This window comes from Epargyreus clarus, unplaced genomic scaffold, assembly GCF_041222505.1.
Source record: "Epargyreus clarus isolate Ecla_fem2 unplaced genomic scaffold, WU_Ecla_fem_2.2 ptg000015l, whole genome shotgun sequence".
NCBI classification, from domain to species: domain Eukaryota; kingdom Metazoa; phylum Arthropoda; class Insecta; order Lepidoptera; family Hesperiidae; genus Epargyreus; species Epargyreus clarus.
The window spans coordinates 7,525,230-7,551,269 of NW_027332223.1; the positions used below are offsets into that span (position 1 = coordinate 7,525,230).

Here is a 26,040-nt window from a genome sequence, read left to right on the forward strand (position 1 = left end):
GGTAAGTTAAAAGTAAAGTTGACCAAATTTTTAAAAAGATCTCATTTTTGATGAGGTCTAGAAGTATCTTTGCAACTATTCCCAAGGCCTATTTAACACTAAAAATGTCTAAAATCTAAAGTCGGATTCACAGATTTATTTGTTCAACCAAAATAGGCTGTTTTATGGTATATAAACAAATTTATTTGAAAAAAACATTCATGGATTAAGCAAGCGTCTAATACCATTGCCATTGCATAATTGTTGCATGTACAGTTTCGGAAGAGTCATTTCGCACTTGTGAATGATTAAATGCTTGAAAAAAATGCCGCAGTGTTCCATTAAGTTTGCTCGTTTATTATAACATCAACATAACGTTAATTTTTCAATTAGAATAACGAATAATAATGAAGAAGTTAATATTTTTTATCATGGACGATAATATCAATGATATTTATTATAAAGATGTATCGTCATCGGACAATAAACTTGATAGGTAAGAACTTTTGAACACTTTGAAAAAACGAATTAATTTGTTTTTTTTTTAATTGTTATGATTATTAAACGACGCAGGTATTTGACATGAATAAAATGCTGTCTATGAAAAAAAAATAAAAAACAAAGTAGGATCGACTATTGAAGAAATTTATTAATGTTTGGCTGTTTTTTCAAAGAGAAATAATACGAATAAGTGGGATACAGATGAGGAGTAAGATATTTATATAAAAATAGCGATTTATTATAATATACGGTAAATGAAATATACACACTTCAATAATAATAAAATACTATATGGTAAGTACATAATAAACTTACTCAAATGTTAAATAATCATGAAGACCTTCTATATAATAAATCTAATAAAAAATAATGTGTATACTTATATTATTTATGTACTTCTACCACCACCACCACCACTTACATTACCCTTTAATATACCAATACGTCTCAAATATCTCACTATAAATGGCGTAGCTGATAAAGTTACAACTACCCTCAATGGAGCGAAGACTTTATGTACTGCATATGCTATGACAAATGTCCCAGCATTAGATGTAGCTATATTTGATACTGTTCCTTCGCCAACATTGAAATATTTTAAGATCGCCACCACGTCTACTCCGCTGAAATACAATTAAAATTACATTTTAATTAAAAATATTATATCTAAAAAGTTTATTTTGAGCTAACAAAAATATAAAAGTTGGCATAGCAAATAAATACGACGTTCTAAAACGAGATATTAAAAAAAGTGTTACCTACTCTTTAAAGTTAAATGTTTTGATTTTTTTATCAATTTAAAAAAGCGACATATCTAACAAATTACACAAAACACACTGTTAACAAGCTATACAAAGTTAATAAGCTATAAGCATGCACAATATTATAAGTACAACCAGTACTGGTTAGTGTATGCAATGATTTGTTTGAAATAGATTTGTTACTATGTTATTAAACATATACAACACTAAACATACCTAGATACAAGAGCATAAAATCCTCCAAGTGAGAGAAGTGAAATAGTAATATGAAATACTATTACTGTCGAACCATACTCTTTAACGGCATTTTTGAGTTTATCTTTGGCAGTTAATGGAGGGTTAGCGTCTGTGCTCATGTTTCTTGTTCCAACAGCTATGCTTTGAAAAAGTTAAACCAACAATATTTGAATCGTTATAAATATGTCACAAATGCATACGACACGCAGTTTAGATTTCGTTTTTCTCAATTGCAGACCCACTGACATGACGCGATATTGCAATCCACGATCCTAGTGGATCGTGGATTGCAATATCGCGTCGTCAATATCGTTGGATTGGGATATCGGACTAGCGACAATAAAGAAAATAAACACTGCAACTTTCGCATTGTGAATTAAGTGTAAAATTAAATATCATAACCCTTTTAAACTGGTGTCCCAAAAGAATATTACATCAGCATACATTTTATGTAGCAATAAGATCAGTGCCAGATTTACTAATAGGCTGAGTAGGCTGAAACCCAGGGCAGCAGATTTTAGGAGAGGCAACCTTATCTTGGCCGCACTTTTTTCTACCAATATTTTTTTTATACTAACTTATTTCCACAGGAGGACGACGAATAAATTATTTAAGTTAGGCACTAATTTGTTTTAATAACCTACCAATCTATAGTAATTTGTATTGGTAACCTACCAATCTATAGTAATTTGTATTGGCCCACAATCGCACATAGAATAATATATCTGTTAATTTAGAAATAATAATTTAAACTGTATGCAATAACGCATGCATATCGAATCGGAAGAGAGATTAAGAATTTACAACTCCAAACAAATAGTTGTACCCCATCTCAGATATGATCAGAACCAAATTCATCTATTACATACTTTTTGCTCCAGACAAGTTCAAGCTCTTCAGTAATGTTAAGAATCGATATAGCAAATATCAGTGTAATCAAGGATTGAATGTTTTACAAGCACAATTAGTAGAAAGAGGTAAAAAGTATCACAGTTTTCAAAGACTGAACACCAGCAAATACCCCACAACTGATATGGTTGATTTGTGAATACCATGTAATATATTATGATCTATGATAAGATGATAACACGAAAACTTTTATTTCAAGTAGGTACATTCAATGATACATTTCAGAGCAATGGCAATGACCGCCTTATCTTTGTAGAACAAACAGTTCCACTGTGATTAACCTTTTGTTTGCTCATCTTAATTTATAGAATCAACAAATACAACTTAATTCCATGGTTGTGTATAAAACTTTAAACAGATTTTTTTAAGAATCTTGTATGATTTACCTATACATATTTAAAAGTAGTGTCTTAGCTATTGAGACTTCCAAGTTTATATCATATTATTTCAAATATGTAAAGGGTATTATGGCCGCCGCTATAGCTTTGATAAGTGACTGGTTCCACAGGTCCTTAATACAAATGGGTCGGCAAAAAAAGACATCGTCGAGAATACCTAATGCCTAAATTAGAAATAAAGTCCGCGAAAAAAGCAAAAAAAAGTTATCCTTTTAGATTTTTTTCTCTCTTATGCTAAGGGGTGTTAAGACTACGAGTCAGACTTTAAAAACACCCATAGCAGGTATAAATTGATTTATAAAAAAAAGACTTAAGTATAGTATTTGCATTATTTCTTTGATATGTACGACATGATGATAAAATATTTAAAATAACAATGACATTGGAAGGATGGTTAACAGCATATAGCACTTATTGATTTTCAAAAAAGAAATTTCTCAAATTCTACTAACTTACTTGCTTAAAACCTCCTACATGGTATTAAATTAAGTAAAGTAAGATTGGTCTTATACAGTTTTAATGAAAGTGAACAGTGTTGGTCAATTTGCCATTAAAATTAATTAATTCAAGCAGTATTGAGAAATTTGATGCAGCCTTTCTGAACCAATCACTTTTGGACAACTGCAGGTCTACAATCAGTCTCACTATAAGTGGGCCGTGAAGTAATAAATGATCTAGCTGACCCAGCAAATGTTGTGTTTCCATATAAATAAAAAAAATGTTAAGGGTGAACAACTATCACTGAGGGGTATGAAAAATAGATAGCAGCCCATTCTCAGACCTACTGAATATGCATATAAAATTTGGTGAAAATCGGTAAAGCCATTTCGGAAGAGTACGGTAACTAACATTGTGACACGAGAATTTTATATAAGATAACTACTCATATTTTTAACTCATTTGGGTAGTAGGAGAACATTTGTTTTTTTTTCAGAATTTAAGCAGCAAAATGATTTTCTATTTGGCAACAAAAATATAGTAAGTGGTTCATTATGATAAAGGGTCATAGGTAAAGGATTAATATTGTATTTAATAAGATAGAGATTTATTATTGAATATTGTGATGCCAAAACATGCATATATGTATGTTCCTATAACTAGTTGATGTTGTTAGCAGCATTAGTGGCTTCTTATATTTAAAGATTGCATTTTACATACCATTATTGAATGTTCTCGCCCGATACTCATTCCTCAATGTTAAATAATGAGCATTGTGCAAGTGATCAGAGAGATATTTATATCCCTGGCCCCATTGTGATCCGGGCATGTTAAGATGTGTATGATTCCCAGAGAAAGGGCTCGGTACATTACTCTGCATGGATGAAGACAGGCTAACTGCTCCACGACAGTCATATTTATTAACATGAGGGTCAGCCTGCACTGTTATGTCAATTTTAGGAAAACTTTGTTTCACAGCATAACTATTGATCACAGGCCCGGAGATATCTCTTTCTCGTAATGGGGAAAATCTTCCCATTTCGGAGGAATTAATGTCCACAACATTGGTGGGCAATTTTAGAGCAGCAACTTGTGGATACTTATATGCTGTCGTGTTGTGAATAACTTTCCTAAGTCCATGATTATCACCTAATAAAAACAAATATAAATAAAAGTTAACGTAATTTTGCTCTGCATATACCATACATCTTAATATTACTTTGTTTAAACATGAGAGTTTTTATCAAATATCATAGCTTATTTGGAAACGTAAGAACAGGAATTCTAACGGAGAACAAATAAGACATATTTCTAACGGGATCAAGTAATACAGTTAGCCGTCTATTAGCCAATGCATAGTATAATTATTAACAAAGGAAATTTCCATAAAACCAGCTATGACGTATCTTACCTGAATACACATTCACCAAATATTTTTTGAAATAAATATTGCAGTTAGAATTTGCATGGACGTTTACTTTAAACATGGTCAAATCTAATCAGTAAATTCATTCAATAACAAGAACAAAATACACCTTTGAGAAATGCCAAAACAAAATTGCCAATCGTGTTATCTTAACTAGAGATTGGATGGAAATCCAAAATCGATTACTTTGATATAAGTACCGATTTTAATCGATATTACGAATCGATCTCAGAAACCAAAAATAGGAATTTTGTCTATTGCTATTACATTTTTAAATGGCAAAATATTAAAGAATTTAGTTTATACAGAAACAAAAATGCAAAACATTTCTTTCGTCTTTTTATTTTCAGAATAGCAAGCGAATAGGACCTACTGTGGCGTCGACCATTTAAATAATTGACGGCCATCACCATCACCATTAGTTTATAGGTACACTACTCCATTAGTTTATAGGTACTACACTCTTTATTTGTGTTCTGCTTTCATAAATCTATAAATCATTATTAATCAACAGAAGTTTCGTAAACAATTTTTGTTGACGTCATAAGTTACAAGTACACACATTCACAGTAACATTTTCAGCAGTCTATGTAATAAATAATGAAAAGAATCATTGAGTGATTTTTTTATTCTGAAATTATTGTATTCCCTTGAATTTGGTAGACGCACAACAGCCGAGCGTGTAGACCAAAGAGTAGAGTAGCCTACACAACCATCTTCCACCTTGATAAATTAATATTGACTTACATTTTCTAGGCCAAGTACACTGTATTATATTTTAATATGAGTCTAGTAGGCTATTATGATCGTCTTCAGATACAATCACAGAACACCTATACACCTGATAAGATTCTTGAATCGGTTATAGTCACTTATAGGCGACAGACACCAACCTCATTTTTGACATGAAAGCTTGACATTGGCTTTAACATAAAGCAGCATTATATGATTTTAGAATAATAATTAAAATTATCGTGAATATATAATGAATTTTAAAACGTAATGGGTATTTCAAAAGTGTGTATCGTGAATCAGTACTCATTTGTTATAGAAATTTTCCGATAATCCTTCACCTGTTTCACGTATGCACGCGGTTTTATATTTAAAGCGCAACATTGTATATTGACTATGTCTAAATCTGTAATTTAATTAAAAACCAATGTATTGATTGAAAGACAACTTATTATAGTTACTAGTTTTATTATTTATTTAAAATAATCTAGGCATGATAAGTCTCATAACGAGTGTTAATATTAATTAAAACTCGTTAAATTCACAATTCTTATTATTTTATTGCTATGCACTTTCTTTTCTTACACGCTATTTAAATTGTAGATCAGATACAATTGCTATATGATCTGAGGGAAATACGACGCTCGGTAACGCTGTATTTGCTTTTAATTCTTCAATGCTGGGCAATGGAATGACCTGTGAAATTGACAACATTAACATATTATAGTATTTAAAAAAACATTATTACATTTAACTCTAACTATATAACTTAATATAAATTATATATATTATGTAAATCTTTCGTTATTAAATACTAGATGACCCGGTGAACTTCGTACCACCTAATTATGAGTGACTATCTGTACCTCGTGGTTTCACTCGTGTAATTTATGTATTATGTCCATAAACTACTGGTAAATATTAGGAAATGGCCACAGGAGAACAGGAAAATAAAAAATACAATTAAATAAAATTCACTCTACCTCTCTGCACTCTGTTATTTTTTTACCGACTTCAAAAAGGAGGTGGTTATCAATTCGGCCGGTATCTTTTTTTTATGTATGTACACGAATTACTCCGCCGTTAGTGAACCGATTTTAATAATTATTTTTTTATTGTGTTATTTTTTATTGTAGGTTCTAATGAAATTACAAAGTCAGTGCATCATTGACTATTTAAGGGTCTGATAATGTGGGTCGGAGACAAAATATGTAACTCCTCAACCGATGGGGATATTTGAGTTGTGTTTGAAGATATTTGGTGTAAGTTCTAACGAAATTGCAAAGTCAGTTCATCATTGACTATTTAAGGGTCTGATAATGTGGGTCGGAGACAAAATATGTAACTCCTCAACCGATGGGAATAATTGAGTCGTGTTTGAAGATATTTGGTGTAGGAGGTTCTAATGAAATTGCAAATCATTGACTATTTAGTTAGGTTGGAACACATAAGACAATATAAAACTAAGCGGGCAGGGCGCGGCAGCGCCCTGCGTGCGGGCGGTTCCAATCAATGTAAATTCAGACCGTACCTTAATTCATGATCACGTTTATACAATTTTATATTGTATTAATATAAATGTTATTATGTCATCACTAAAAAGGGTAAAAAAAAAAATTAACAAAAAATACAACCGACTTCTATGTCACTACATATTAAAAAATAATTCAAATAAATGTTGGTTTAGTACATATTTCTGAAGTCGGCGCTCAATATATTTCGTTCGAATTATTTTTTACTTTGTAGTGACATAGAAGTCGGTTGTATTTTTTGTTATTTTTTTTACAAACACGCGAAAAGAAGTACCTATAACTTCAATAACGGTTTTTTTTAAAGAAAGTTTATTTACTTATAGTACTCTAATCGGGTTGTGGAATAGCTAAAAATGCTGAAACAGGTGTGTAAATAGAAAGGCGATTTATAACAGTCTTAAGGGTTGATCTAAAAAAACAAACAGTGACTCAGATGCTTCATTATGTCTTATGATAATTTTCTTAGTGCTCCAAATTAACGGATATTAAATTAAAGTTCCATACCCGATTAAATGTCCCTAAAGGTTGATTTTCCAAAAACGGTGAAAAATGTGTTCTATTATTTTGAATCAAAAAGCTAAATTCCAATTTTCATAGACTTTGCTTCAAAATCTGCCGATTTCTAAACGAAGTGTCTACTAAAGCCAAATGCAATTTTTTACAGTTTTTGCTTCCAAATTAACGGATTTAATATAAAATTCCAACCCCTACTTAACCAACTTAAGGGTTGATTTTGCAAATATCGTAAAATAGATATTTAATTACTTTCTATCGAAATCCTATCAAATACCAATTTTCATATAGATTTGCATCAAAACTGGGGGACTTTAATACAAACTTTCAACTCTTATTTATTCACGGAAACGCGGTCGAACAGGATAAAAAGTATCCTATGTCCGTCTCCTGGTGCTAAGCTACCTCTCCACCAATTTTCAATCAAATTGGTTCAGCCGTTGTTGAGTTATAAAATGCTTCACGAAAACGCGGTCGAACGGGATAAAAAGTATCCTATGTCCTTTTCCTGCTTCTAAGCTACCTCTCGATTAATTTTCAGTCAAATTGGTTCAGCCGTTCTTGAGTTATAAAATGACTTCACGGAAACGCGGTCGAACGGGATAAAAAGTATCCTATGTCCGTCTCCTGGTTCTAAGCTACCTCTCCACCAATTTTCAATCAAATTGGTTCAGCCGTTGTTGAGTTATAAAATGCTTCACGAAAACGCGGTCGAACGGGATAAAAAGTATCCTATGTCCGTTTCCTGGTTCTAATCTACCTCTTTACCAATTTTCAGCTAAATCGGTTCAACCGTTCTTGAGTTATAAAATGACTTCAAGGAAACGCGGTCGAACGGGATAAAAAGTATCCTATGTCCGTCTCCTGGTTCTAAGCTACCTCTCCACCAATTTTCAGCCAAATCGGTTCAGTCGTTCTTGAGTTATAAGTGGAGTAACTAACACGACTTTCTTTTATATATATAGATTAATTTTATTATATACACTACATTTAATAAATTGCAATCATAGACATTATAACTTTAAGTATGTATATAATAAAATTATGACATTACCTGTGCTACAGTAAGATTTTTTGTATCATAAAAGATATAATCCAAACAGTCCGCAAACCCTTCTGTGAAATTAGTATATTCAGGAGTACCACAGGCACTTGCAAGTGATATTTCTTGATTTAAAGTTAAATTGTCTATGGCCTCATTTTGATCTGAAATTAGCAGAAAAGTAAACTTAATACTACCCCTTATAATAACCAGGTACAAAATGATAGTAAGCATATGTAGGTACCCAAAGTGGTACTGAAGAATATAAATACAATCTCATAGACTTAAGTAAACTATGACTTAATGAATAATGATTCACTTACTTGAACTCCAATCTGGCAGTGAGTTAGGAGCAACACCTTGAGTGTAGAGTTGATAGATGCCACAAGAAGGAACACTATTAAAATCCCCACACAATATCAAGGATATCCTATTTTCTTTATTTTGTTCCTAAAAAAAGTGGATAAACGATTATGATACATACACAAACATTTTTTACTATTGCCACCAAAAAGCCATTTTATTTTACTAACAAAATTCATACATTAGTAACAAAATTAGCCAAACTTTTGAATTCTACAGAATCAGTAAATATGTATGCGTAATTTTAAACCAATTTCCGTGGACCATTTGTGGCTCTCAGTGACACTATAAATAGTCCGCGAAATTAAGGATTTTTTTATTTTTCCAGGGTATCTTATAACTTACCTTCAAGGTATTGCATAAATGTTGAAGCCAATAAATGACTATTCCTCCCTGAATTAATCTTATATGATCAGAATCTGGGTGGAAGTAAAGATGAGTATTTCCAATAACAAGTATTTCATTTGGGGTATCAATTGATCGTAGAATTGTAGCACTTGCTACTGTTGACCGATCTAACACTCTTTCTTTTAAAGCTTCATTTGCTTTGACAGCAGTCCAAACTGGTTGCAAATATGATTGAGTTTGTAAGGCTTCTGCTAATAATATTTGATTTTCACTCAAAAACCTGCAAGAAGACCAGTATTTTAAACACATTTATAAAAAAATTTTCAAAGATTTTTAGTATTAAACTTTGCCTACCTGTATCTGTCACTTCTGTAAAAACATGATAAACCTTCTGCAACTTCTTTTCCCTTTTTATAAAATCTTCCTTCCATAACTTCACTTTCCAAAATTGGTTTTAAATAATGATTAAAAATTTTAGAATCCACTTCCTGAAGGCACATAATGTCAGCATTGTAACCTAAAAATAGAAATAAATAAATTTATATGAGATCTTATTAATGAACACTCATTATTTTACAAGATATATAAAGCCCTTAAGAAAGACAGACTGAACAATAATAATTATTATTAAATAATTATAGGAAATCTGTTTATTATGTAAGACTTGTTGTATTTCATAGTATTTGATGTAAGTCTCCAATAATGACGTTAGACTTTTAATTGTAAATATTGAGTGATAGCTTGATACCTTTCCTAATCCTACACAACAGCTCCTATTATAGTTGCTTGCAATGATTAAGGGTTAAAAATGTTGATAAACACATCTTTACAACACTGACCTAGTAGTTCCTTGATGATAAGTTGTTTTCTGTAGTCTATGTGTAAGGCATACGGAGGACAATAGGGATGCAATGCTGTCCTGGTAAAGTCTGAGTCACAGTACAAATCAGCCAAAATGTTGTATGAGACACACCGGAAACTGCAATACTATATGTTGATTATTATTTCTTATATTGTCTTAAGTCCATAGGCTCAATACAATGATAGCAGAGAGTAACATTTGTACTATTTATAAAATAACAATAAATTTTACCCAACATACTATTAAATAGCCATAGTTTGCCAATACAATACTTATTTAGTTATGATAAATTTTACTAAGTACTAATTAAATTAAATAAGGAACCTTTTGAGAATCTTGTTATAATTCATTTGTTCCCTAAAAAGTCCCCCAGTTGGTCAATATAGTGAATTAAATTGGTATTTTAATAAAAATAAATCGATATTTTTATTCTTATAAACACTCATTTAAAATCCTGCCATTACCTATCTTGCATTAAAGTTAAAGTAAGCTGAAATGTGTGAAAATATTATACCTGTTGCCCTCTAACTTTTTAGATGTAAACAAGTGTCTGTTCTCAAAAGGGCAGTGACCAGGACCTGCCTCAACCACGTTTTTTGAAATAACTTCAACAGCTGGGCCAATCAATGTGTCATTTGCTGAAAATTTGCACATCATTAAAGTTATTAGTTGATTAAACAATTTAACATACACATAAACTTACTTATTTTACCATTATTAATTACCATTATTTTGTCAATGTTTAAGCTAAACAGAAGCATTGTTTTCTGTTATTTGCCTGTCTGCACACTTTTTTTGATTTTGGACACATTTTGCACAAGACAAATATTTTTGGGGTAAAAACTAGCCATGCCTAAAAGTTGGTCACCCATTGCAATCAGTAATAAAGTATAAGGAATAAAAAAGTTTTGGTATCAGACATGAAAGAAAAAAAAGTTGCAATTGCAAATTCAGATATTATATTTTTTTCTTTAATGCTTACCTGGTATACATTCTAACTTCAATTTCATACCAATGTCATCAGTTGAAGGTATATACTTTTGGCCTGTAATAATTGGTGTCCATTTTATATGTATCTCAGCAATATCTCGTCCTTTCTCATTGAGCGCTGATCCCTTATACCAGTTAAAAATACTCTTCTGTTTATCAGTGTATTGAGCCACAAAGTTTTCAGGGTAAACTGGGAATCCCGCTAAAATACTTTTCGGCAAGCTTAAACTTTGTAAATATGGAGCATTAAAAACTATATTATATATTTGGTCCTGGATTGTTAACTTCATTGGATCTGTCATAGAAAATAGTTCTGAACAAGCAATTTCTTCTGAGATTGTATTGCTTTGTGCATCTAACACCTTGATTATAATTTCAATATCTTCATTGGGTTCCTTCTTGCCTTTTGACTTCTTCGTAACTTTTTGTATGTTGGTCGCCATTCGTGTAAATATTAGTTTCAAAGTATCTGTAGTTTTTCTGCTTAAATTGAACTGTCTCACTGCGTTATTTATTTTATACAGAAATGTTATATCAATTGTATCATTTTGCATATGTCTGAAGTAACACTTGTCCATATTCATATTTGTTTTAGAAATAGTAACAAAAGAAGAGTATTTACGGACGATTCCGATAAATCGTAAAAGCATACTAAGGTACGGATAACTGAATTATATATAACCTATTATTCTATTACCAGGAATTATCATTAATTATTGATAAGATAAATCTTATTAGAATGACATCACTAATATCATAAGTTTCGAAACTACAATGCACATTGCTCAATATTTCATATGGTAGTACTCTATGAAAGATTTATGATTCACGAGTGTACACCGCAACTTTCACAAGTGTATTCTTATTATTTAGTATAATTAACTTGCTTAGTGTAGTCGTAACTTCTCATTTCTGAAAAAAGACGAGGTTACTTAAGTCGCTCAAATACTCCGCTCCCGAGTCCTTCTCCTTACATTCCTATCTTGCTGACAGATGATGACAGCATAGAATATTATTATACACGTTAGATGACAGTGACAAATAGGGAATATAAATGTTATCAAAGAGTATAGTAACCTATCTAGGAACATGTGATTTAGATTTTCTTGTTAATTTTATCCTGGGTACTTTATGGTCCTAAAATTACATCTAAACAATTATTTTTTATTTATTTCGTATTTAATTGATTAAAACTTTTATCAAAAATCGTAAATTTTAGAAGCGAAATTCAAATTAGCAAAACGCATTGCCATTGGTCGAATCGAAACATGACGTCACGCAGCGTGTTACGATGGCTATCGGCGTCGATATTCATACTGTTTGAGAGAAAAAATGTTTTAATTTATATTCCTGTAGTGTTTTTATTACCTAGCGCAATTTTACTATAAAATATTATTAAGAATAATCAAGAACAATGATTGAAAGTAGTTTATCAAAGTACATTCGAACTATTAACCAAAGTATGCAAAAATGGATAAACAGGTTTTTATGCATAGGTCAATTCAGAAATATTTAACTGATAATAACTTAAATGATGTTAACATTCACTATCTTTATAATATTATAATAGATTTTAATTCATTTTTTGCGTTTCAAATGATAGTGTTTGTTGTAGAAGTCGATAAGTACGTAACGACTACTTCGTTGCAATTATCAACGCAATATTTTAAAATCATTTACCTAAAATTATTGTTTGTTACAGTAAATGCAAATGTTAATGCGATTGTGGAGATACTTTATCTGTTTCCTATAATCTTGCATCATTTTTTCGTATTTTCGCATCTTTTGCAACAAAAAAAAAAACACTATATAATGTGTTTGTAGTAATTTTTTTGCACAATAATTCTAGGAAATGTCTATAAAGTGGTCATTTACCATCTCCTGCGATGTAAATAGCAATGAAATTTTTTAAATAGTAAGTTGAAATCTCTATTAACTTGACATATTTTTTTGGGCAATGTGCACTTATAGTTCAGTACCAGGGGGGGCACACTTCCATACAAAATGACTTTTTGTGTAGATACTAGCGCCTAGTAACGACTCGCCCCATAAGCTTCAAATTAAAATGGCAACGGAGTGACACCTTACCGTCACAATGATGTGTCTGTTGTCAAATGTCCGCAACTTCGTTAGTCTTTCTAATTTAAATAGTTGTTTTTGCACTTTAGACTTTAGAGAGACACCGTTGCGACAACTGTACATATTTGATGCCTCCCACGTAAGTTGTATCTTTAACATCAACTGTAAAGGAGCGTGATTCGAAGATTCACATCGTCACAAATTTTTGTATCTTTCTGAAATTTTATAAAGTGTTTAATGTTGTTTTGTTCTTGTATCAAAATTGGGAAAGAAAAAAGTATAATGCAAATGTGAATCTTTGGAACACAGTCATTTATAGTTCGTGTTTTAGAGATACAACTTATAATTTACCTAATTTTAATACATATAATTAATATATAATAGGTATCTATAGATATGTATGTAAAACCCATGAGTAGTTCTGGGGCAGGCCACTAGGGGCGCTTTAGGGGAGACAAAAAATACGTAGAGTTTCCTCTCTATAACATGTATATAATAATACTCTATGTTCAGTACGTTTTTTTTTTCACCGCGAATAGTCAGTGTGTTCTCCCCAAGTTTGTCGTGGTACTTACGGGACAACCTGTATATTATTATAATAAGAAAGTTTATGACACAAATATATTTATCTGTACTTAAAAACATTTTTTGTGAATGGTAATATTTTACGACAACGTGTCAATTAGATTGTACGCGTAGCAGTTGCAGCAGTTCCAACGCGATAATTTGTCGTCAAACTTAAACTGTTCTTGTTCATTATACATTTTAATTTTGACCATATTGGTCTCAATCGGAATCTATTGTATGAATTAATTTCAGTTTATTGTGAAGTGTGTAAATACATAACAATATGGTGAGTTTTTGGTTACTTTTATTTTAAAATTTAGGATATTCCCATTAGAAAACATTCTAGACTTCCTTTTTTGATTTAAGGACGAATTTCTGTCTTACGAACAAAGGATTAAAATTATTTATGTGTTAATTACAACTTATCTCTTATCATTTTCAGCCAGCTGCTCCAAGCTCCACATCAGTAGGATCGGGAGGGCGTTCACCCAGCAAGGCAGCCGCAGCGCCACGCTCCACCAGTGGTGGCACCGTACGGCAACGCAAAACTACTACAACCACAACAGCGGCCAGAAATCGCGCCACAGGAGCTGGGTCTGGTGGCATGTGGCGCTTCTATACTGATGACTCTCCTGGCGTTAAAGTGTAAGTTTTTAATGTAATCAGATCAAAATGTTAATTTGTAAAATCTAGTGTTTTGTAAATATTTTATCTTGTTATTTAGTTGTTTAGTTATATACCAACTTGCAATATAGATTGAAATTATTCATTGGAATAAAATTGATTTATTAAATATCTAATTTGATTGTTATATTTTTTGATTGTTTGTTTATTTATATATAAATATTTTTTATTACAGGGGCCCCGTTCCAGTGTTAGTGATGTCTCTGTTGTTCATTGCATCAGTGTTCATGTTACATATCTGGGGAAAGTATACTAGAGCTTAGAGCTTTCTATCAAATGCTGATATGTTAACATTATTATAAAAGAGAGTGAAAGTTGTAAGTTATGGTGGAGTGTTCTTTGTGAAGACATTTAGATCATAGGTTATATAAAATATCTATTTGCTCTTAAATATATTTATAAAATTTAATTTAAGCTTTATGGTAATATAAATTTTCTTCCAATGATTGTCACCCATTTTGTATTTGTTGATGTTGATTTGCATTTACATTTAAAAACTCTGTAATATTAATCTATTAAGTAGTTTAATGTAAAAGTAACTTTTTATTTTGTAAACAAAATAAAACATTATACAAATTACATACTTGTTTTTATTTCTGTCTGTACCTAATAAGTAAAATAAAAGTAAATTTGTTTAATTTTTAGTATTCAGTAAAATTGTTAATTCAGGGAAGTTATGTAGTAAGCAGAATTGACTTCTGTACTTATTTTTTTATTAAAATAATGCAGTGTACTGTAGATTGTTTTTTCCATTTATATAAAAAACAGGGTAGAGAAAAAAGGTTAAAATGAAAAAATAGTTTATTAGGTACTTTTCACTTCAATTGTTACTTATTAGATATGTCATGTATGCTAATTACATCTATGTAAATGAAAAAAAAAAACTTTAGTTGGAGAAAATATATACACTATCAGCCTTATCATTAATCTCGCCATGTGTCCTAAAATAAAGCAAATATTAATACTAGAAATAAAAATAGTTGCAATTATTTCACATTTCTAATACCTTAAATTGCGAATATGAATGTGTATAATGTAATGTACTTTTCACAATAGTTGTACTTGAGGTCACCATTGCATTACCAAGGTAGTTAAAAATAAAGAACATGTTTATTCCAAAAATTAAAATAACTGCCATGTATGAAAATAATGTCTAACGTCTTAATAATACTTATAAAGTACATATAAAATAATAATTTACAAAGTAAATACTTAAAAAATAGTAGCTGTGGTTTTTTGCAAATATAAGAAGATAATCTTTCAGTTGTATAAATATAGGCAGTGTTTTCGAAAAACAATTATTATATGTAAATTCTTATTGTACTTCAAATTAATTGGATGATTACTAATTTATAGAAGTAAGTACATTTACGTAAACCAAAAATACTTTTTTCATTTTAGCATCAAACATTTCAAATACTGGACATAGATGTTCTTCCTTTCAAAATAAGGATGGTTAGACTATAATCCATGGAGTGTTTGAGGATCGATCATCCGATGTAACTCTTAAAAGCTTTTATGGGGAAGACTTACAATGTCTTCACCTTAATTCACCATTAAAGCGAGTGATCACTAATTGCTAACAAGTAGGTAACAATTTTAAAATAACGTAAATACTTGGAATTTTTTACACTCAAAACCATTAAGTTAAAAAATTGTTGGATAATTTTTTTTAGATCAATTGACATGTGATTAAATTGTGCAGTCCTGACATACAGTAATGAAATTACATTTTAAAATAGTTGAATATAAGATTTAAATACATCTTAAGGAATTTGTGACATAATTGTGTTACTGTTATTTTGTATACAACATTAACAAACAGCATAAATGTGCTAAATCATGATTTAAATGAAGTTAGTTTGATCTGTTGGCATTTTGTAAACAGGTAGAAAGTATTTAAACACTTATGTCTAAAAAGCTATTCTACTAATGCTGCTTTTTGTTGGTTCATTTGATCCAGGTTTCTTCACCATGAAATATTAGTCATCATACATATGCCTCTACTCTCCTGCCTTTTATTCTATCAAAAAACTGGTGCCAGGATACTAAGGTCTTTCCAGACCAGATCCAAAAACTAGATGTAATACCAACTATCATTGTCATAAGGTACTTTATCATGAACATTTCAAATTTAGGTCTGTCCATCTCACTAGTATTAGTAAAAGGACAAGGAATAGAATAAATTGGAGAAGAACACATTTCCCGGTGCCATGTTATCATCCAGCTATCAAAATTAGCTTGTTCATAAAAGAGACATGCAATGACTATAAGAGCTGGCACTGTATAAAGCACGCCAAATACTCCAATGCGAATCATTAGTTTCTCCAGTTTATCTGTTTTAGTTCCATCATGCTTCATCACTGTTCTTATTCTAAACAAAGAAACAAAGCCTGCTAATAAGAAAATTGTTCCAAGAACTAGGTATGCACATAGTGGTGTTAAGACAAATCCTCTTAAAGCTTCTGCATCCCATAGACCCACATAACAAACGCCAGACAGTATGTCACCTGAAAGAAAAGACATTTTTATGTATAATAATGGAAAAAACGAATTTCTTTAACTTTAAACCTTGTAATTATGCATTTTCTACTTAGTACTCTTGTTATAGTCCTCGCCAAACTGCTAGTCCTCTCTGAAGTTGTTGCGAGCAGGTGTAGTCATACAATTTGCTATGGCGACGGAATTCATTTCTATATTCAGAGCGGACTAACAATTTTACGCGGACTACATCAATTTACAATATAATGCATATAAAGAAATTGTATAAAAGTAGAAAATTTAAACATTCATATAAATTTCACAGCATATTTGCTGCATATTACTTACCATCAACTTTTCCCATCGCTAATATTGATATTGTTTTGATGGCCGGGACAGCCCAGGCAGCTAGATGAAAATATTGGGAATTAGCTTCAATTGCTTCATGGCCCCATTTTAAGCCTGCTGCTAAGAACCAAGTGAGGGTCAATATTACCCACCATATACTTGAGGCCATACTGAAGAAGTAAACAACCATGAATAAAATTGTGCATGGTTCATGTTTTGTACCTTGGGCAATAACTGATATGTTAGGTAATCTTGTTCCACTGATTGTAGAGGGAAAGGGACCTTGACAGCTCACACTATCTCCCGCACTCCATCCCATCACATAGGCCGCAGCTACCATCAAGTAACACACTGACAGGAATATAATAGGCCTCTCTGGATATCGAAAACGATCAGTGTCTATCAGGAATGTTAGTACTGTAAACAAACAACTCATGGCACACATTGTCGCCCACATACCTATCCACAATCTGGCAAAGTTCTTTTCATCTTGACTGAAAAACATGCCATTGCAAGGAGCCCCACAATCATATTCAGTTTTCGATCCAACTTTCAATGAATACTCCAAATCCAGGCTCTTTGGAACTTTAAATTGTACAGGGCATACAAAACCAAAATCTTTCGCACCTTGTAGTTTTGTCGGATCTCTATCTATATTAGACTTAAAATCTACTTTAGGAAGCTTCGTTTCAGAGGGTTTTCGAGATTCTTGAGTTATATTATTGTCACCAACACAAATAACGTTCGGATCGGTCACTACGGGAAACTTTGAGCATTCTAAATGTTCTGGCCAATGGAATCCAAATTGTATCATCAACTCGTCGCAATTGTGTTTCGCTGACTCGCACAAATGTCGACACGGTGGGATCGGAGCATCCAAAATAGTACACACGGGCGCATAAACAGAACACAAGAAAAATTTGAGATCAGGTGAACAATTCACTTTTATAAGAGGCGTGAATTGATGAACATCAGGACCAGCGTCTTCTTGTTTTGCGTGGTTCAACAAATTTGGGAAAATCGTTTGATTATATCTTATTTGCTGGCAGAATTGAATTGTGATGGGCTCACAGCGACCATGGTGAGGTAATTTATCTCCTTGATAAACAGTAACACGTGAAGATTTAGTACTAACAAACAAATAAAACACTGATATTAAAAACGAATTACACACTTTTCCCATTGTAAACAATAATAATACTTTATATAAAACTATATGTTACAAACATGTTGATCTATGCTACACACTGCATCTGAATTTATTCACTGTGTTTCATTTACAATTGACGAATGTAAAACAACGAAAAAAATAATACTACTCTAACAGCCGTGCCAGCCATAATCGAGAATTCGAGATTACAAAAAAAAACTTGAGCATAGACCTGTAGAATTCCAGATAGATAGGGTTTATTCCACAGATTATATAGTACATCATTCAACAATACTGGTCATAGACAGTGGTATTTAATCTACATTCTTTATTATCGTACTGTCATTGAAAACTATAATCGATTATTCGAGTTAAAGAATTTCAACTCAAATCAATTGACTCGGTATACCGGCGTAAATTGGGTTTTTTTTTCTAGAATTATAAACAAACCTATTACTACGAATCTGTAATAATTATGATAAATTATTCAGTTTATCATAGACTATATAATTTATTCCCAACTAACATACGTAAATAACCTATAAGTAATTTAAAAACTTATTACGCACTGAAAAGTTTGACGGAATATATAAAAAAATATAAAGCAAAGAGTATAGGAACTATGTAGGAACTATAAAGACGTGATATTACTACAATCTATGGATAGAAGATTGACAGATCGCTTTGAAGAGTTTGATTGACAATGACGTTTGAAGTTAAACTGACCGGTACGATACGAGGATAAACATTAAACAAAATAATAAAAGTATTTGAAATTGATAAATTACTATAATCTTCAACTGTATTCATTATATATTTTTATTATTATTGTAGTTAAATAACAATTTGAAAATGGAAGGCGGAAGCGATAATATTGATTTTATGAAGTTGATAAATACTAAAAGTAATGTTGATAACATCACTCCACATAAAATAGCCGTTGTTGCTTTTATTCGCGAATACGGTTTGCTAAAAATGCAAGGTACGTTTATAACTAGGCCATAATTGTCCTTTTTGTTGTGTATTTACAGTTATTGGCAATTATCAGTAATGTTTGCTTTTCAGCAAAATACATGATTGATTGTACTATGGCGCCCAAATACAGGAAAGACTTTTGTATCCTTGCTCTAAAGCTCATTCAGGTATAAACAAAATTTTAAATTGGAATAAGTACATTTCTATAGGATTTTTACTATTAGAGAACTAACTGATTGTAAGGAATATCCGTTGTGGTATTACTATTGTATTACAATATAATTTATGTTATATTGCAGTGCCCTGATATGGAATTCAAAGATTTGGAAGCTCTTCTCACAGATGGTCGCTACAATCTGTTGAGTGTTCACCTGCAGAATTTTTGTGTACGCTTACAAAATATCTATGTGAATGGAATCAATGCACTCATGGATTGTGTTATTTCATCTGTTGAAAAACTTATGCTTGAGCATTCTGAGACTTCACCTTCTGTTATAACGAGAAGTAGTATCTTAGGTAATTCAAAAATAATGAATCTTTAAGTGTTATACAATCATATATTTTTATAAAATTACTTTTGTTTAAAGTGGTAGAACTCTTCGTGATTCTAGCTGCAAAACTGTTGAGATCTAGAACTAGTTTTAAGGTGTTGTGTTGGAAAGAGACATCTATTCTTCAGGTCCTTAGGGCTGCAGAAGTAGCAATGTATTGTATTTGTATTATAATGTATTACCACCAGTTGCTCTGCAGACACATTTGAGCTGCTACTCTTTAATATATTAAATAAGTCATGAAAAATGTTAAATTATTGATTGGGATTGGACCAAGTATATATAATAGTGTTATTAATTCCTTTCAGGGTTTTATTTAAGAAGGACAATGGTACATTTGGATAGACTTACGTTTGTGCAAATTGTTTCCTTGTATAAATCATTTTGTTTGTACTACCAACGAGGCAGACCTGGCCTTATGATGAGATCACTAAGTAAAGAGGTGAGATATAAATATGATGTCAAATCAGCGTGATAAAAATCTCATTCACATTTTTCATTTTTATAATAGTTTCTGTTAATTGGTGAATATGTGTATAAATAAATCCTTACTATATAACACACCCCTAGGTTACCAGGCTCCAAGGACCTTGATGTGACATTCATTTGTCAATGTTGTGAATTAATTCTATTATACTCCATTTTTTTGGAGATTTGCTTACGTTATATGTTCGACCATAATTCTACCATAAGTCCAGAAAAACTAATGACCACAAAAATAAAATCCTTTTCAAAATAATAATATCTTGTCATAATGTTTATAATAATATGTATGTGCACAAAAGGCCAGATTATACTTAGTGTTGCAGTGCAATTGAATGTTATAGTCCGTAAAATGTAAATCCGTAATTGGCTAATTTGTTTAATATAGAAAGTATAAAAGAAGTAAATTTGTTTAATATATCATTTAAGTAGCTGTGGATTTTGTTGAATAAATAAATAAATAAATAATTATGCAGCTTAATACTCAAAAATTAAATATTGATGCAGTGCTTTGGTTGGTTTTATTATTAAAAAATACATTGTTTAATTACAGAAGCTTAACAATATGGAATCTCAAACAGTACTGAGATGCCTTTCTCCAACTCTTCCTGAAGAGAATAAACCTCAAGATATTTTAAAAATGAATGCCATTGATAGAGATAAGTAAGTATAAATCCATATAAAATTATACAAGTACAAATAATAACACTAACACTGGGATTCTGACTTATTGATTGTAGTTATGTGAAGCCTAATAATGCAAATGTATAAAGACTTTGGTCTGAAAAGGGATCCTAGCGCACAGTATACTTATATTTTACAAGGTTTTTTATAGAATCCAGAATCATATTTTGTATAAATATTATATATGGTTCTACTATTAATATGTAGCAGTTAAAAGTGAACTAATAGAAACATTGCTTTAAAATCATTCATTTATACCAAACTTTGGGAATATTATTATTATACCATTAAGCTATTAACTTATTCTCGTGTCTCATGTATATATTGTTCAGTAGCTTAGAAGAGTGTCAATGGTCCCGTAAGCAAGCTGAACTTTTCACTGCGCAACAGGCAAATTTGTTACAAGTGAATGAAAATAAGGCATTGCAACCTAGACAAATGCAAAAAACCATTATGCAAATAATTCATGACATACCAGAATATCCTGATGTGGTAAGTGAAAAAAGTTATAGTGATTATTTTTGACATAAAAAAAAATATACACACTTTAATCTTTAAATATTATTAGTATTCTTATCACTAGTACTCTTCTTATTAGTATTATTTGAAATGAAACTCCATTAAGCCTTAAGAATTCTTGGACAGTAATAGTTTTTTTTTAATTAATTTTATTACTCACATTTATCTCTATTTCAGCATTTTCTCAGTTTCCTGAACTGTATTCGCATGAAGGAATTTTGTGGCGCACAAGATTCGCTTTACAATTGCTTTGATCGCACTATGTCGAGTACATGTGGAACTAGCGTCGTGTGCAATGATAAAAACAAAAATTTTCGTTACGCCGCGCTCAATAGAGCCGCTATGCACACTAAGTTTGGTCATAAGTAAGTTATTTTTAAATATTCATAATTATGGTATTTATACAGTTTCATATTTTTTGGACATACCCTATCCATTGTATAATTTATTTATTATTTGGACACAATGTTGAGAGTACATTTTTTAACATCTAAAATCGACAACGTAAATATGTACTCAATGCACTATATTAAGAAATGTATGCTAAATATTGTATTCTGTGAATGTTAGAGACCACTACAAACTTCTAGTCCGTCAGAATACAGAAATGAGTCGCGTCACAACCGCATATTGTAAATATTAGCGGGACGAAGGCAGCGCGGGACCCTCCTGGCACCCATCCGCTGCCCGCTCTCGCCTATGGGTACATAGCTGCGTTAGTGTGCCCTTACTGTTGCTTCGGAGTATTGCTTGTACATGTGTTCGTGCTCATTGGCTCTGTGACTGCACCTGCGCACAACAACGTCAGAGCGGACTAGAAGTTTGTAGCGGTCGCTAACATTCACAGAATACGATCACGACACGCAGATGTTTGCCGAACGTATTTGCCAAACGAAAAATAAATAAATAGATATGGAATGATAATACCTTAGCAGTTAGTACGTAATTTACTTAGTTATAAAATGTACTTATAAAATAAAATTGTACAATGACTAGGGTATGTCCAAAAATTATGAAACTGTCTAAATACATTAGTAATCTGTGGTGTGGTCAGGGCGGTGGCGATGGAGAGCGTGCGCGAGGCGGTGGGCGCGGCGCAGGAGGCGGGCGACGGCGCGTGCCTGGCGGCGGCGGGCGCGTGGGGCGCGCTGGCGGGCGGGCGCGCGCGCCGCGCCGCGCTGCTGGCCCGCGCGCCGCGCCCGCCGAGACACGCCGCCGCCGCCGCGCAGCTCATGGCGCAACACGCCGCCGTCAACGCCGCTAAGCCCGCGCACATTTTTCAGGTATTCGTCACATTCGTTTTTAAATATTATTATATCGTTTTTAATTATAGACTTTATTTCTAGTACTATAAATAATCAGAGAAATACATAACAAGGTTATTCTTTCGTTAAACATGACATTTGTATAATTGTAATTGTATATCATTGGGCACTAATTTTATAGCGAAAACATTCTTTTAAAATGTGAGATGGGGAGTTATCTTTTGGTTTGAGTTTAATAAGACCTTTAAAAAAGTATTACATCTCATGTAGATTTTACAAAAATATTACATCTAATATAAATTAATTAGATTATTATTTAGTAACTTTTATTAAGTATTCAATCATTTTTTTCTAGATAATAAATAAAGGAGCTTCAATAAATTACTTACATTCGATGACTGATCTCACTATGGTCGGTCTTGCAAATACTGCTGCGCTTTGGGCGCTATATGGCAAGACAGAAATGGCTTCAGTGAGCAGTCAATTACTTCTCAACCTGAATTCGAGTAAGTACTTGTACCAATTGTATATAATTCTCGATCACCTGAGAACCTGCCCGGGCAAACCCGAATTTCCTGCCCACCGCCCTTATGGTGACATTGTCGCAATACATGTGCGCCCGGAGGGTAAGACGTCCCAGATTAGCTAGAACATAATTAAAGATACCCATAATCATTATATATCAATTATAGCTTTATATCCTCAAGAACAGTAACATAAGGTATTTCAAAGATTATGTTGCGTTGTTACGTAAATGTGTCATAAAACAGTACGTAATTTGTACATTTGCATCGTGTGTCAGAGTGCAACGTGGGCACGGGTCGCGTGTGGCACGCGTCGGAGAGCGGCGGCGCGGGCGCGCTGGCGGCGGCGGCGTGGCGCGGGCACGCGGCGCTGGCGGCCGCGCTCGCCTCGCGCGCCGCCGGGCCCGCCGCGCGCGCGCTCGCCGCCGCGCACCACGCCACGTTCGCGCTGCACGCCGGTCAGTGGCTTTTATACAACTCGATTATGGATAAGTATAGATATCTCACCGCCAGGGGCGGCGTAACCTATAGTGCAGAGTGTGCAATGTACACGGGCGCTGCCGTCTCAGGGGGCGCCGCGGCGCTCCCTCGTGGTACAACAATAATATGACAGAAGCGGCCAGCCAGCGCGGTCGCGGCAGTTATCAAACGCGAGCGCCCTATGGGAAAATTGGAAAAAACTTTCTTATTACGTCGGCAAAGTTAATAGTTATAGCCGTTCAGGCCTAGGGGTCGCCAGGGTTTCATTGCACACGGGCGCTACACGAGCTAGAGCCGCCCCTGCTCACCACCTTGTAATTGAAGGAAGCCATTAAATGGCTTAAACACCTGACAATTCTGTCAGCCATTTAATGGCTGTCATGGTGTAATTTCCGCGCAGATTACATCATTACAGCCATTAAATGGCTGACATATTTGTCAGCCGTTTAAGCCATTTAATGGCTTCCTTCAATTACAAGGCGGTGAGATATCTATACTTATCTATGCCGGTTAGTTGCTTTTATATAACTCGTTCGACATTTTAGTAAAAAGTTGCAAGAAGAAGTACGGATTTTGTTAATATTATTATCGCCAACTCGCTAATTTCCCGTTTCAAAATTTGGTATACACGAAAGCGAAGATTTCTCGTAAATAACCAACACATACGTACAATCCTCGCACGATTCGCCACAGCCCTTATATCACTCTTTACTCAGTGTTTAAAATCTTTTTAAAATTTTAAGTAGAGTTATACTAAGTCTATTACATTCCGCTGTAAACTCAAGTTATCGCACACGGATAGTCTGTAATATATCATGGTATTCGTTTACTTATTGTCGAGATATCTATATTTTCTTCATTACGCATTCATCTAAAATATTTGCCTTACTAGTTTTTATTTTTCAGGTAAATGGGAAGAAGCAGAACAAAGTATAAAGCAATTAGCATCGTTCGACCGATGGCAAAGTCAGTTACTAAAAGCGGAAATGTATTTTCTTAAAGGCGACGCAACTGACGCGTTAGAATGCCTTCAAGATATTTTAGATTTTTGTAAAACAGAAGACGATACTTTACACTATGTGTCCCTCAGAGTGAAATCAATGATAATGATGTCGGAAGTGCAGCAATCTTTCAGTAGCATTCAATCAACAAATATTATGTTATTAAATGAAGCGCTTTCAGTTGCAAAAAAATATCATTTGCACTATTTAGCGGCTACAGCTGAAATGCACATTGCCAATGTGCAACTCCACATGGGTTGTACGAAAAATGCTTTATTATTAGTGAGGAAAGTACTACCTTCAGTTATGGCACACGGTAGCGCTTATGATTTAGCAAGAGGTAAGATCCAGACAGATTTAACAAAATAACGTATTTTAAAAGATTATAACAGACTATGCTTAGTGCCGGAAATGGTGTTTTTTTTTTAATATAGAAAGTTTATTTAGATAAAATCGTACGATTAAAATCATATTTTAATTTTTTGTATGTTTTGTTTTTTAATAATGGATAACGAACCCGTACATAATTTTTATGGCGTATTATATCTTATCAATGTTATTGAATATTACCCTATTGCTTCTTAATCTTTCTCTATCTCATGTATAAATTATATTCTCATCAAACCTTTTTCAGCGTTATTACTGTATACAAAATGCCGGATAGCTACAGCCCCGACAGCTGGTGAACCTAGAGTTCAAGTGATACAATCTTGCTGCGAGGCTCTGGAATCAGTGAAGGAAAACTTTTCTAAAATTGGCGCACATTCCAGACTTTTGCAAACTTGGTACTTACAGGTAAAAAAATAATCAACATCAAAAATATAGATAAAAAACAACATTTTTAACTTATACTTTTCAATCTACAGCAAGATTACTTTTCTTTTTTTAGGCGCAATTGTACAATGACATCGGTAATTACGCTTCAAGAAACCAATGTGCCTGGATGTATAGACAACTTGAAACCCAAAACCCAATCGAACCTTCAAATATGTTGCACATAATGTACTAAAAAGAATAAAATTCATTCATTCTTGTATGTAGATTTATTATTTTTATATAATGTAGATGCAGATGCATCTACATTAGATTACATTATATTAGATGCAGATGAGCATGCAGTCCACCTGATGGTAAGTGGTTATTGCCGCCTGTGCACATCTGTAATCAACCCCAGATAGGATTTCTACCTGAGGTCTGTCATAGATACGCCTAAGGACT

At 32.7% G+C, this 26,040-nt stretch overlaps 5 protein-coding genes across 6 annotated transcripts; 2 read left to right on the plus strand and 3 right to left on the minus strand.

The window, feature by feature from the left end:
* Positions 1–586: 586 nt before the first annotated feature.
* On the minus strand, positions 587–4,819 carry LOC140747758 (uncharacterized). Of its 2 annotated transcripts, XM_073080350.1 has the most exons (4): positions 4,635–4,819; positions 3,944–4,372; positions 1,458–1,614; positions 587–1,103 (listed from the first exon to the last, which is right to left on the minus strand). In XM_073080350.1, the coding sequence occupies exons 1-4, from the start codon at positions 4,708–4,710 to the stop codon at positions 869–871; spliced, it is 897 nt and encodes a 298-aa protein (XP_072936451.1). In that variant the 5' UTR covers positions 4,711–4,819; the 3' UTR covers positions 587–868. The 2 variants fall into 2 exon arrangements, with proteins under 2 accessions (XP_072936451.1, XP_072936453.1); XM_073080352.1 differs by lacking the exon at positions 1,458–1,614 and having other exon boundaries at positions 960–1,103; positions 4,635–4,818.
* Positions 4,820–5,921: 1,102 nt separating this feature from the next.
* LOC140747803 (2',5'-phosphodiesterase 12) lies at positions 5,922–12,022 on the minus strand. The gene is made up of 8 exons (XM_073080423.1): positions 11,024–12,022; positions 10,556–10,679; positions 10,019–10,158; positions 9,534–9,696; positions 9,177–9,459; positions 8,792–8,918; positions 8,481–8,632; positions 5,922–6,077 (listed from the first exon to the last, which is right to left on the minus strand). The coding sequence occupies exons 1-8, from the start codon at positions 11,679–11,681 to the stop codon at positions 5,970–5,972; spliced, it is 1,755 nt and encodes a 584-aa protein (XP_072936524.1). The 5' UTR covers positions 11,682–12,022; the 3' UTR covers positions 5,922–5,969.
* Positions 12,023–13,773: 1,751 nt separating this feature from the next.
* On the plus strand, positions 13,774–14,940 carry Sec61beta (Sec61 translocon subunit beta). Its single transcript, XM_073080359.1, has 3 exons — positions 13,774–13,963; positions 14,120–14,322; positions 14,537–14,940. Exons 1-3 carry the CDS (start codon positions 13,961–13,963, stop codon positions 14,622–14,624), a joined length of 294 nt encoding a protein of 97 aa, XP_072936460.1. The 5' UTR covers positions 13,774–13,960; the 3' UTR covers positions 14,625–14,940.
* Positions 14,941–16,010: 1,070 nt separating this feature from the next.
* On the minus strand, positions 16,011–18,566 carry fz (frizzled class receptor). Its single transcript, XM_073080358.1, has 2 exons — positions 17,191–18,566; positions 16,011–16,871 (listed from the first exon to the last, which is right to left on the minus strand). Exons 1-2 carry the CDS (start codon positions 18,371–18,373, stop codon positions 16,351–16,353), a joined length of 1,704 nt encoding a protein of 567 aa, XP_072936459.1. The 5' UTR covers positions 18,374–18,566; the 3' UTR covers positions 16,011–16,350.
* A 470-nt stretch (positions 18,567–19,036) lies between these two features.
* ida (anaphase promoting complex subunit 5 ida) lies at positions 19,037–25,858 on the plus strand. Its single transcript, XM_073080743.1, has 13 exons — positions 19,037–19,322; positions 19,406–19,482; positions 19,615–19,831; positions 20,175–20,308; positions 20,903–21,012; positions 21,369–21,525; positions 21,730–21,917; positions 22,607–22,835; positions 23,173–23,323; positions 23,620–23,799; positions 24,728–25,162; positions 25,457–25,617; positions 25,712–25,858. The coding sequence occupies exons 1-13, from the start codon at positions 19,193–19,195 to the stop codon at positions 25,829–25,831; spliced, it is 2,289 nt and encodes a 762-aa protein (XP_072936844.1). The 5' UTR covers positions 19,037–19,192; the 3' UTR covers positions 25,832–25,858.
* Positions 25,859–26,040: the final 182 nt, after the last annotated feature.

Excerpts from the sequence above, each read along its gene's own strand:
- LOC140747758 (XM_073080350.1), bottom strand. The coding sequence starts at position 4,710 with ATGTTTAAAGTAAACGTCCATGCAAATTCTAACTGCAATATTTATTTC. Across the intron at positions 4,373-4,634 it reads TTTGGTGAATGTGTATTCAG|GTGATAATCATGGACTTAGG; the intron begins GTAAGATACGTC and ends TGTTTTTATTAG. Across the intron at positions 1,615-3,943 it reads GGCGAGAACATTCAATAATG|CTGTTGGAACAAGAAACATG; the intron begins GTATGTAAAATG and ends TTCAAAGCATAG.
- LOC140747803 (XM_073080423.1), bottom strand. The coding sequence starts at position 11,681 with ATGCTTTTACGATTTATCGGAATCGTCCGTAAATACTCTTCTTTTGTT. Across the intron at positions 10,680-11,023 it reads GAAGTTAGAATGTATACCAG|CAAATGACACATTGATTGGC; the intron begins GTAAGCATTAAA and ends GCAAATTTTCAG. Across the intron at positions 8,919-9,176 it reads ATTTATGCAATACCTTGAAG|GAACAAAATAAAGAAAATAG; the intron begins GTAAGTTATAAG and ends CACTTTTTTTAG.
- Sec61beta (XM_073080359.1), top strand. Across the intron at positions 14,323-14,536 it reads GACTCTCCTGGCGTTAAAGT|GGGCCCCGTTCCAGTGTTAG; the intron begins GTAAGTTTTTAA and ends TTTTTATTACAG.
- fz (XM_073080358.1), bottom strand. The coding sequence starts at position 18,373 with ATGGGAAAAGTGTGTAATTCGTTTTTAATATCAGTGTTTTATTTGTTT. Across the intron at positions 16,872-17,190 it reads AGCGATGGGAAAAGTTGATG|GTGACATACTGTCTGGCGTT; the intron begins GTAAGTAATATG and ends CTTTTCTTTCAG.
- ida (XM_073080743.1), top strand. The coding sequence starts at position 19,193 with ATGGAAGGCGGAAGCGATAATATTGATTTTATGAAGTTGATAAATACT. Across the intron at positions 23,800-24,727 it reads CACGTTCGCGCTGCACGCCG|GTAAATGGGAAGAAGCAGAA; the intron begins GTCAGTGGCTTT and ends TTTATTTTTCAG. Across the intron at positions 25,618-25,711 it reads TGCAAACTTGGTACTTACAG|GCGCAATTGTACAATGACAT; the intron begins GTAAAAAAATAA and ends TTCTTTTTTTAG.